General features: G+C 37.5%; 2 protein-coding genes across 2 annotated transcripts; both read left to right on the forward strand.

Annotated features, from left to right (window-relative positions):
* The first annotated feature begins 835 nt into the window (after window positions 1-835).
* Window positions 836-1,558, forward strand: LOC149003490 (small ribosomal subunit protein uS9). Its single transcript, XM_089138325.1, has one exon. It carries the CDS (start codon window positions 920-922, stop codon window positions 1,355-1,357), a length of 438 nt encoding a protein of 145 aa, XP_088994451.1. The 5' UTR covers window positions 836-919; the 3' UTR covers window positions 1,358-1,558.
* A 2,663-nt stretch (window positions 1,559-4,221) lies between these two features.
* On the forward strand, window positions 4,222-11,582 carry LOC149003491 (RAN GTPase-activating protein 2-like). The gene is given in 4 exon segments (XM_089136340.1): window positions 4,222-4,431; window positions 9,484-9,783; window positions 9,785-11,119; window positions 11,190-11,582. Coding segments are annotated over 2 exon segments (1,617 nt in total). The 5' UTR covers window positions 4,222-4,431; window position 9,484; the 3' UTR covers window positions 11,103-11,119; window positions 11,190-11,582.
* The last annotated feature ends 794 nt before the right edge of the window (window positions 11,583-12,376 follow it).

A 12,376-nucleotide genomic window follows, 5' to 3' on the forward strand; every position in this document is an offset into this window, starting at 1 on the left:
ATTTGCAAAGGTTGGGTGGGAAAAAAGGGGTGAGAAGAAAAAAAAATATATGAACCTCATGTATAATGTGGTGAGGGAGAATGAAAGGAAATTAATAGATTTTGTGGAGATGTATTAAATGTGGGTTTCAATTTCTAATTTTCTACACTTTTCACAAAATTTTTCATACATTTTGTGGGATTTAAAAAAAAACATTGGGTGGAAAAGTTAAAATGCCACCTAACTTTAATTTAAAAAAACTTGTCTTTAGTTTTCTCATCCCAAACAACCAAACAAACCATATTTTTTAAGATTTTAAGGAAATTTTGATTTTTTTTTTACCCCACCTTTATTCCAACAAATAAACATAGAGTATCCTACAAATTGGAGGCATGATCATATGTAGTCTCTCACATGGGTTCCACACAAAATGTGTACTGAAAAAGCATCGAAAAGTACTGAGAAGTGATCTAGACTCTAAAAATTACTGTACTGATCCGACCGTTTTTAAAAGCCGGGAATTGAAATTGGCAACTGGAATGGCCGTTTCAGATCGGTTTGATTTTGCGGATTCAATTACTCCGATACTCAGGAACGTGGCAGTGTGCCACCAATACAGTCCCGGGTTCAACATCTTCGAGACGTAACAAGTTTTAACTTATGTTTACCCAAAAAAAAAAAGTTATAACTTATAAGTCCAAGTGGGTCAGTGTGCAAATAGTTACACTACAGGGTGCATGTTGTAATAACTGATAAACCTTAGGAGAAAGCAGAAAATTTGCATATTCGAGTTTTTATAGACGGTAATTGAAGTCTACAATCGTCTCGAATATAAAATCTCCACATACGCGCATGAGGGCTTTTTGTGATTTTAGTGAGACATTCGAGCGTTAGGGTTAGGGTTTACGGTGAGAGCAGAAGCAAGCAAGGGTTATCAATCATGGCGGCTCCCACCACCGATTCCGTTCAGTGCTTCGGCCGGAAGAAGACCGCTGTCGCGGTTACCCACTGCAAGCGTGGGAGAGGTTTGATCAAGATCAATGGTTGTCCGATTGAGTTGGTGGAGCCGGAGATCCTCCGTTACAAGGCTTTTGAACCGATCCTTCTGCTCGGACGTCAACGCTTCGCCGGTGTTGATATGAGGATCAGAGTAAAGGGTGGAGGTCACACTTCTCAGATCTACGCAATCCGTCAGAGTATCGCCAAGGCTTTGGTTGCGTACTACCAGAAATACGTGGATGAACAAGCGAAGAAGGAGATCAAAGATATCCTTGTCAGGTATGATCGAACACTCTTAGTTGCAGACCCAAGGCGGTGCGAGCCCAAGAAGTTTGGTGGTCGTGGTGCTCGTGCGAGGTTCCAGAAGTCCTACCGTTAAGCAAAGATCAAATGGGAGGAGAGGTTTGTCTGCAGGGATTCGTTTCATGGGTCGAGACTTACTCATTTGCGCTGTTTTAGATTTGTTTCTGTAGTAATTGAACATCAGATATTAGTATCTTTCAAGTATGTTTAAGCTTCAGTTTTGAACAATTTTGTTTTTCAAATTTTTGGGTCTGAATTTAATCCTCCTTAATCCTTAGTGGATCGCGTTTGATATAGCCTGGCCTAATCTGTTATGAAATTTCTTTATATTATATTATGATGTTAAACCCTAATTTATTTTCTGTTTCTGTTTTTGGAGAGTGAGATTCTAAACTTCATCATCTCTTTTTGATTCCTGGGTAGTAGTAGCCTTTTAAATGTGATATGATGGGTGTTCAGTATTCACAATTGATACTTGCTAGGGCAATTCGTGGGTGATTTTTCTGTTTTGGAGGTTGAGGGTGGGAAAGGGAAAGCTCATGATCAAATGGTACTTATCCTTGTGTTCTTGGTTTTGGCTTTCCCCTTTTTGGTAATGGCGACCACTATTCAAATTCCAATTTTTTTTTTCGTATCTAATGCAGATTGTTAAGTAGTAGTTCACAGTGCATTTGTCTGCATGACTTTGGTCTTACTGCAAATTTTACTAGTTGGCCGAGAGTGTTTTTGAGTTTGTGTTCCAATCGAATGTGGATATGGTGTTAAACTTGATCTTTAATATATTGTTTAATGCATGAATGTCATTGAATCAAATAAAAAGCTCGGCTTCAGAATATAAGTAGAGGTAGTTGTGGACCTCTTTTGAATCCTAATCCCAATTCATTAACGAAATAAACTGGATACCAGGAATCCTTCCTGAGCAAAATCCACTTGTAGCTCTAGATGAGTGGAAGAGGATGGAAAGAAAGAGTGGTTGCTTTTGATAAACAAGATGGTTAATGTATCATTAATCATTCTGTTGGGTACAATTTTTTTTCTTCTTTTTAACGAGTTCAAGAAGTGAGCTTCTTCTTGTCAAATTTCAGTGGTTTTGCATTGCTGAAATAAATATCTGGGTAAAGAAGTACGTACTCTTCTGGTGTTTCGTTCCAAAAATGAAGTTTTAGCATTCAAAATACATGACATACGAGGGCAGAAAACTGCCTCTCTTATTTATTTATAATAATTCCATGGCATTGGAAATCAAAATGAGTTCTTGATAGAAGCTTCAGCTAGGTCTGATATTGTGTTTTCTTTTATTTATTTTTGGGGGAATAATCTATGTTATTTCTTTCGTTTTATTTTGAGCTTTCAAGTGTATCCGTTTGGAAACCAATCTAAACATGAAAGAATCTGCTGTCTTTAAGCTTTCTACCCAAAAAAAGACCCTGAGCTATACCTGGCTTTGTGTTTTAGGGTTGAGAAAGCTTCTTGTAGCTGCGAATGCGGTGTTTGAGTTATTAAATTTGATTGTATTTTATATAGGCAGTGATCCACAATAAGAGGAGAAAAGTGATCAATTTGTACCCCCTTCATCTTCATCTCTTCTTGTCACCTCTTCCATTAACACCCTGAAATCATCGAGAATCCTAATTGTTTCGTATACACTGCTTCATAAAATAGGTTTGAGGCAACAGTACGGTTTAAAGTTAAATGCTGATGGAATCAAACATGTGTTTATTGATTCATTTGCTCAAATAGTCTCCCTTTCTACCACCTCCCAATTTCCTTATCCGATCGTTTGGCTTTATAATCGTGTGTTTTGATTAGATGAAGAAATATGGGTTTGATTGATCATGCTAACTTGGTGTCTCTTTCATGATCCAAGTGCAAAGATACCAAAGAAAAAGAGGAAGAAGATAAGGGGAAGTTATACATGTATATTCTCTTGCCACATTATGGAGAGATTTGAAAATTTTAAATTAGGGTTTTGGGTGAGAGTTCTTGTGATATTGTTCTTGGCAATTGGTTGTGAGATCTCTTTCTGATTTTTATCTACATACTGAAAAATTCTTCATTGCCCATGGATGTATTATATTGCATTGGTGTGAACCGAGCCAACTTGTGTGCACTCAATTACATTCTTAGAGGGAGTTAATGGTTGAACACATGATCTCTCTACTAAGAAGTATGAATCTTAACACTCTACCAACCTTGCTTTCAACATATTTCTTTCAATGCTCAATAGTTGCACCAAGTTTGAATTGAAAATAAATCTAGTATAATCTATGCCATGGTGAGCGGACCTCTATAACCAAAATATTGTGGGCAACTGATTTCTCTTTTAGGGGAGAACAATATGCTCCCTTAATGGTTTTGAACCAAACAATAAGGTGTTATAGGCTCATCTATAAATATTAAAAAAAAAAAAATAAAAATAAAAAATCTTACTAAGCTCAATTTAGCCTTCACCCTCTACTTTGTAGTTTAAAATGGTTAAGGAACACATTTGTTATTGGGATCATGTTTCTTTAGGAAAGCACTTGGTGCTCTCTTTACATTTCTTAATCACAAAATCAAAAATCAAGTGAAATTCATAAATAAAAATTAATTCAAAATTTAAGAAGGATGAGATCCATAATATATCGCCCCCCCGGCGGTTTCGATCACCGCGGGGCCCGCCAAAAAAAATTTAATTTCCCTGCCCCCGTGGGTGGCGGGGCCCGGCCCCGTGCCCCGCGGGGTGGGCCGCTAATATATCCTGTGGCTGCCCTTGCATTCGTGGTCAAAAAGCGTATCGGGAGCACACCCTTGTCGGGGTCGCTGATCGTACTTGTATCACGTGTAGCCGCTCAAACCTATTAGCGCTTTGGACCAATAGACGCTTAACACGTGTACACTAAACGGCGTCAATTCCCAAACTCGAGTTCCCGTGTCTTTTATCATTTATGAGTCCCAAACCAAATCTGAAACCTACAACTGGCCAGGCGAATCCAATTTGGCTCCATTTTTTCCCAGTTGAAATCTCATTTTCCCTCCACCGCCCCTGCCCTTCCAGAAACACTTAAAAAGTACAAAACCACCATACAAGACCGTCCGCCATTACCCCCTCCTTCATAGCTCTTTCTGTTGATCAGCAAAACGAGCGACTCCAAAAGCAGCCGAAGCAAGGTACGTTTCTACTCTCCTCAACACTCCTTTCCTGCATTCTTAATTTATCAAAACTTCCCCTTCATTTTCCTGCTAAAAGCAGTTCTAGGGTTTTCTCATTTTTCTCACATTGACGGCGAACTCAATCGCGTTCCCTTCATATTCTATTTTTGGATATGATAAATCGATTTTGGTCACTCTCTTGTTTGTATTTCGACTCTACGTTTTGCGATGATTGTAGTTTCATTCCTTGCTGAATGGATATTTCTTGTTTGGATTTCGCTGAAGAAGCTTAGTTTTCTTATTAGTGCTTTCTTGATTGGATTTTATCATGTTGCAGACTGAATAATAGCTATACATTTAAGAGGACTGATAACTACTGTAAGGTTAGCGTTTTGCAGTTTGTCCAAATTTTCTGGATCCTATACCGGTACTTTCTATATAGTTCCAAGCCTATACTTTCTCTCCTATTTTTTCTATATATTTTCTTTGGATTGGTAAGATAATTTATATTTATATATATAAAAAAAGGAGTTACTGTCTCTGGTAAATACAATGATTAACATGGTTTAAAAGGTTATCATCAAAATTTCTGGGAGATAGCGTAATTTCCTGATCTTCATGAAGGGTAGAGGCTGTGTAAACTAAAGGCTGATTCATCTCCTGCCAAATGGGATGCATTAGTGGCCATTTAGTTTCTGACAGAACAGAAATTTGGACCTTTGTCGACAAGAAGCTTCATTGAGAGGTTAAATTTCTCCTACATTGTCCCGACAAAATAAAATATGTCAGAGTCATCATCGTACCTTGCTAGTTCAGAATAGGAGGCCCTATCCTAATCAAGGAAGTCATTGCTGTTGATAATAATAGAACCATCCACTAAAGCAACCCATGAATAGTGTATTAGAATTTAGGATCTATTACACTTGAACTAACATTTTCCCACACAAAAGTTCATTCTGGGTAGTTTTTTCCTAGTGAGGGAATAGTGCAGCATTGGTCCATCATGTTAGGTTTATGTTCTTGAACCATCTCTGCCCCCTGCCTGGTCTTGTTCCTGAATAATTTTAAGTTTAGTTTGTTTCCAAATGTGAGAGCCATAAAAGCAAAACACTTGCTTGCTGATTAAACCAACGACATTTGTACAATTCAAACTCGTGTTACCCAAATAGCCTTCTGATATATTATAAATTGTTTGCTGCCGCTAGCCTGCAAGGTGAGAACAAAGACAGAGAGAATCTCCGGAATATGAAAAGTAAAACTGTAGTCAGAGAAGAAGGGATGTTTCCTGCTCTTCAGATCAGTCCCGCTGAAAAAACCAAAAGCAGTGACTTTAATACTCCTTGAGCAGTTGATCAACAGTTGGCATATCTTCTAGTATGCATATCCAATTCTTCACATTTAAGGAAATGTTGTGAAACTACTTCACTGATCCCAAGCAACTTTGGAGTTGGATGACAGACTAATTCACAAGTCAATTTAGTAGTGAAAAGCCTAAAAGAAGTGATAGGAGTTTAAACATTTGATACTTCACAGCCCTCTCTCTGCAAACGTCGACAGGATCTAATGAGGCTGAAGTTTCAGGATAATATGTTGAACGCAGCATCATAGTGAATCTGATCCTTAATTCTTTTGAGAAGAACTCCAACAGTGTGCTGATGGTTGAGCTAAATCTGGGTGAGCTTTTAATTGCCTATGATGCAGCACACTATTTTCTTCTGCTCAAGTTATGTACTTCATAATTTTGTGCTAGGAGCAATATTATAAATGTTTTGGCATTTGTATTGAATTATTATTTGAATATTTGTGATGAACCCTTTTGACCCAGGGGCTATTCTTATTGGCAGTCTACCAAATTTGTTTCATAATACTTGCCATATTCATATTTTTTATTCTTTAAATCCTCGGACCCACTTCTTGCTTAAGTTACAGACTAAGGTCCCAAGTAATGTGAAGTTTACTGTACTGAAGGAACTGATCGTAAGAAGTGGAAGAATGTAGATTCCATCATATTGATAACCTTACCTTGTAAACCAAAGATATCAGACTAGTAATAATATCCACCTTGGAGCACAAGGTTGACAAGTTGGGAACCTGCATAAGGTAAGAAGTCCATGTCAGCTAGAGGATAGGATCGTCTTTGACCTTCAACTTTCCTGAACTCAACACTGTAAGGTATTGAGTAAGCAGTTTGGAATTTGAAAAAATCTGTCATACTTAAGGGGAAAAGCCTGGAATCTTGAGGAGTTACCTCTCTGAGTAGTAGCCCTGAAGATACAAAATCACTGCGAATATCTAAGACTGCTAAAATGAAGTATTTTCAGCCTTTGCAAATATTATGAGATTATCTGCGGAGATTTAAGTGAGAAAAATATAAACCTCTGCAGCAAGGTAAGAGATGGATCTACCTTCCTGATCCGAATTCTGCTACTGCTCTATATAAAGGAAGATCTACTAGGAAAAACCCCATGTGTTACAGCTCTTCTTTTTTTTATCATGACCAGATATTCACTTGAGAAATGATTACTATCTTCCTTTTAATTAAGCTTGGGTAATAAATAAGCAGGCCCATCAGCCTTCTTATCATCAAGGATATGATTGAAATTCTGTCTGCAGTCCACAGTTGTCAGAAAAAACTATTCTTCTCGCCTCCAAGTTGTTGCCACTTAACTTGTATTTTTGTTTCAAGAAGGGTTTCTCTGCTTGCAATGCTTCCTTGAGATGTTGATTAGTCTTCTTTTCTTGAGTCACAAACTGATCTTTCATCGAATCATGGGATAAAGCTCTTTGGGTGCCATGAAAACGCCCTAGACTGGGTCCAATTACAGTTCTGAAAGTGCCTTTGTTCCACAGGTGTGGGGTTTGGTTGACATTCTCAAGGTTTAGGAGTTAGAGTTGAGTTTGCTTTGATAGACTAGTTCCATCCTCTGAGCACCACCTTTTAGAAGTGGTTGTCCCAAATTTTGTTGATGCATTGATGTTTCTGTTGGATGTAGTCTGTTAATGGATTGGGTTGTTGGTCTCTCTCTATATGTAATAGATTGTAAGCCCCTTTAGTCGATATAGCCGGAAAGTAGCATAGCATGAGGTGAAAAGTGTACTGCCATGCAAACCAGTATCAATCCACACCAAATTACTTTTCTGGAAAACAAGTACCGTCAATTATGCCTAGTGCATATTTTCTAATGTGGTTAAGGTTTTCAAAACTCTTGGTCATTTAAAACAGATGGGTTTCATAAGGAACTATTTTGAAATAAGTTTTCTAGCTACGGATAGTTTATTTTTGTTCTTAAGTAGTGTGTATAGTTCTAATTTTTATCTTAATTATATATAAATATCACCTGTTGTGGCCTTATTTTTGTTCTTAAGTAGTGTTTATAGTTCTAATTTTTATTTTAAATATATATAACTATTGCCTGTTGTACCCAGCCCTGTCCCTCACATATTGTATATTTTAACGTGATAATAAAAATGATTAAGAAAATAACATGTGTTCATTTCCTCATCTTTTCATATCCCTTCCACTGCAATTGTGAGACAGATTGAACAGTTGACTGATTTTAAGTCCTTAATGGGTTTTATGGTCATAGAAGGTTCTTATTCTTATGGTGGGTGTATAGGCCAGTTCTATAAGTGCAAAGTCGAGGGGACCCTGATGCATGCATCAGATTAGTTTTACCTTCTTATTTCTGTTTTATTTATTTATTTATAGTTTTGATTGAATCCTTTTGGGTTCTTATTTCAGTTTGTTTCACTAGATTGCCGTTGAATTTGTTTCTAGAATCTTCGAAAGCTCTGGAAAGTTTCTAGTTTCAGAGTGCTTTATCATGTTTATCTAGGGGGTTGTGCTGCACCTTTCTCTGAAAGGTTCCTTTTTCTCACCTCTGCTCCTTTTTTGTCCTTGTTTACTCCGAGTTTCTAGCTCCCTGGATCTTCTTTTTCCTCCTCACCTCTTGCTTTAGCTTCATTATATATAAATATATATATATATATATATATATATATATATATATATATATATATATATATATATATATATATATATATATATATATATATATATATATATATTTAATTCCTTAGTTTAGTGTTATTGTTGGGTCTGCTACCACAATTATTACTGAAGTATGAATTAGCAGCTGAATGGAAGGTATGTCTTGTTGAACCTTGGTTCACTGTATTATTGAAATCTTATTGTATCTTCGGTTTTTACTTGTCCCTCTGGTGTAATAATGATTACATGATGTTTCTTCGTTTTGGAGATACGATCTTGTAATGTGGTTAAAACTTTTTGTCTTTGAGCTCTATAGGTTTTTCATTTCCTGATGTAAATTATAAATATATCAGCAAAACTTGGTAGCTGATTTATCTAGTTTTTACTTCTTCTGTTACTTTTATTTTCCTGCAGAGTTTGGTGGATAAACTCCAGCATATAGAATATGCAAATTTTAAAAAAAATGCAATATATTCATTTAGTTTTTATATTTTTATATTTATTCTTATTCTTATATTATTGTTTATGAAGAAGCCGGAGCATTATTAGCAGGTGAAGCAAGATCTAATAACACTAAGTAACTAGAGCTTCCATTGTACTTCAGCCTTCATTTAAAGTTTGGATCCTTCACTAGACCCATGTTAACATTGCACTTTAGCCTCCATTTATTAGAGTAATCTTGTGGAGTAATTATAGAAAAGAGATGACATGTGCTTGAAGACGTGGGAAGAAAGAAACTTTGGATTATTTTGTCCATAACTGAACTCTTTAGCAAAATTTAAGAATATTTTATCAATATTTAGGTAAGACTTCAATAAAGTTGGTATGAGCTAAGTTAATGTATGGTTTCAGGTGGGTAGATATGGATTTTTCCCCCTTTCATTGACAAACTTCTCCTATATTATTGTTATCTTTTAATCTAGTGGTGATCATCATCATCCTCCTACTTTTTGCAGGGAATTATAGACGACGTGTAATTGGCTGCCTATGAACTTTGTAGCATTTATGAAATCTTGCCCACCATCTTTTCATTTTTAACGTATGGTTTCATAATCTATGAACTCATGGTTGCAGGACAGAATGGAGACTCCTCAACAGCGCCCTCTTTCAATTAAACTTTGGCCCCCTAGCGAGAGTACACGGCTTATGCTTGTGGAAAGAATGGCTACGAACCTTAACACCCCGTCCTTTTTCTCAAAAAAGTATGGTCTCCTGAGCAAAGAAGAAGCTGAAGAGAATGCCAAACGAATAGAAGATTCTGCTTTTGCTGCTGCAAGTGAACACCATGAGAAGGAATCAGATGGTGATGGAAGTTCTGCAGTGCAAATTTATGCCAAGGAATCTAGCAAACTTCTATTGGAGGTTCTTAAAAGAGGCCCTCAAAAGGGATGGAGAACTCATAGAAACTGACAAAGTTGTGCCATCTCAAGGAATTTGTTTTGACATCTCTGGAGGCCGTCGAGCCTTTATTGATGAACAGGAGACTGAGGAGCTTCTCAGGCCTTTAAAAGAGCAGGGGAATTCATATACAAAAATTTGTTTCAGCAACAGAAGCTTTGGCATTGGTGCAGCACGTGTTGCAGAGCCCATCCTAGTTTCCCTCAAAGATCAGTTAACGGAAGTGGATCTATCAGATTTTATTGCTGGAAGGCCAGAAGTAGAAGCTCTTGAAGTGATGAGTATCTTTTCATCAGCCTTGGCAGATTGTGTCTTGAAATCTCTGGACCTTTCGAACAATGCCTTAGGTGAGAAGGGGGTCAGGGCATTTGCAGCACTCCTGAAATCTCAGAGTAGCTTGGAGCAGCTATATTTGATTAATGATGGAATCTCTGAGGAAGCTGCACGTGCAGTATCTGAGCTAATTCCTTCCACAGGAAGGCTTAGGGTCCTTCACTTTCATAACAATATGACAGGAGATGACGGTGCTGTAGCTATTTCTGAGGTTGTGAAGAGATCCCCTGCATTGGAAGATTTCAGATGCTCCTCTACAAGGGTAGGTTCTGAAGGAGGGATTGCCCTTGCAGAGGCACTTGGAACATACACTCATCTAAAAAAGGTTGATCTACGGGATAATATGTTTGGTGTGGATGCAGGAGTTTCTTTGAGCAAAGCTCTTTCAGGCCATGCAGGTCTTACAGAGGTTTACCTGAGCTACCTGAACCTGGAAGACGAAGGAGCTATTGCTCTTGCTAATGCTTTCAAAGAATCTGCTCCATCACTTGAAGTTTTGGAAATGGCTGGAAATGACATCACTGCTGAAGCTGCTCCTGCTATAGCTGCCTGTGTTGAAGCAAAGAAGTCCCTTATCAAACTGAACTTAGCTGAGAATGAATTTAAGGACGTGGGTGCTATTATGATTGCCAAAGCATTAGAAGAGGGCCATAACCAGCTAGGGGAAGTTGATCTCAGTACTAACTTGATAAGAAGGGTTGGTGCCAGGCTTCTGGCACAGGCTGTGGTGGAAAAGCCTGAGTTCAAGTTGCTGAACCTCAATGCCAATTTTATTTCTGATGAAGGTATCGATGAATTAAAAGAGATCTTTAAAAAATCCCCTGAAGTGCTTGGGCCCTTGGATGAGAACGATCCTGAAGGGGAAGAGGATGTAGATGAATCCAAAGAGGAAGGTGATGAAGGTGATGAAGGTGATGATGAATTGGAATCAAAGCTTAAGAAACTTGAAGTAAACCAAGAGCAGTAGGAGGCTGGAAATTTCAGGTATGATTTCTTGGTTGCTACTTCATTCTCAACCCTTGGCAAGCTAAAAATTAAGTTTTCTTATTGTCAGGACTTTTGCTGACCAGCTTGTCTCTACTCCCTTGTAGCATCACTCTAGTTGCAGCAATTAAATTAGAAGGGTTATAGATGTTGTAATTGTAGCTTTGCTTTTATTACAGGACGAACCATTATTTATTCAGGGCTGGTGTTAGCTGTTAAATCTTTTGACAGTGGTAAGATAGATTCTGATCTTATTTCATATGTAATTCGTCACGTCTTAGTTATGTTAGGGTTTCACTTGCATTTCTTAGCATTTGAAAAAATGGAAAAAACTGATAATAAAGCTGGCTTTATTAGCATCTTTGCATTTCTAGTGAGCCCCCAATAGAGTTAAGTTGTAACACTATCCCTTTTCTTGGGTAACAAGTTCTGACGACCTCTTGCATGGCTTTTATAACTTACTGTTAAGATGGGAGCTGGTGTGGGTGTATTTTTTCATTCACATAGCGTATGTTCTCAGGCAGAGATTTTGAAAAAAAAATAAAAAATAAGCTGTGGAAGTGAAATAAAAAGGGAAAAATGATTACAGGAATCAGCTGTAACCATCACGGTTCCAAACAGAATGTCCCAGTAATGCAATATTCATGCACAGTTAAAATCATCTTGAACTTAACATCCAGTAATGAAGGTATTTCTTGTGGAGGTGCAGAAAAATCGACTGGCATAAAATTGGCTTGCTAGTAATTCTGATATCTGGGAGCCAATCTCGTGGTCTCACTAACCCTCATCAGGATTTCCAGTGGAACCTGATAATTTTTTGTGTTGGATCATTTAGGGCACAGGTTTACGTAAAGTGGTTGAATTCAAACTCCGTTAAGAGTTCTGTGTGGCAGTATGGTTGCAGAGGAGGGTTTGAATGATTTCTGTTTAGTGCGTAAAGATTCACACATGACAACTCTAGATCATGCTTTACTATTCAAAATTCAGATACCAAATGAAACATAGTTTATATGGAATTATATAAATCAGAGAGGCAATGAAGGATTTTCTGGTGAATTTTCATCCCACCAGCCTTCAATGTCAATTTTAACTCTCTTCAAACCACTTGCTTCCAAGAAGCCAAATTGCACTTGCATCAATTGAAAGAACAAGAAGATTTGAAGCCAATTATATCCAAATTAACCGGTTGATAGTTCAATGATAGCAACTGGACGTTCTTTTTTAATCATTTTGTTAACCACTCCACTTATCTGCAGG

Source organism: Hakea prostrata, chromosome 10 (assembly GCF_041222555.1).
Source record: "Hakea prostrata isolate BN-2017 chromosome 10, UWA_Hpros_2, whole genome shotgun sequence".
NCBI classification, from domain to species: Eukaryota; Viridiplantae; Streptophyta; class Magnoliopsida; order Proteales; family Proteaceae; genus Hakea; species Hakea prostrata.

What these genes read in the sequence shown, in the direction of transcription:
- LOC149003490 (XM_089138325.1), top strand. Translation starts at nt 920, where the DNA reads ATGGCGGCTCCCACCACCGATTCCGTTCAGTGCTTCGGCCGGAAGAAG.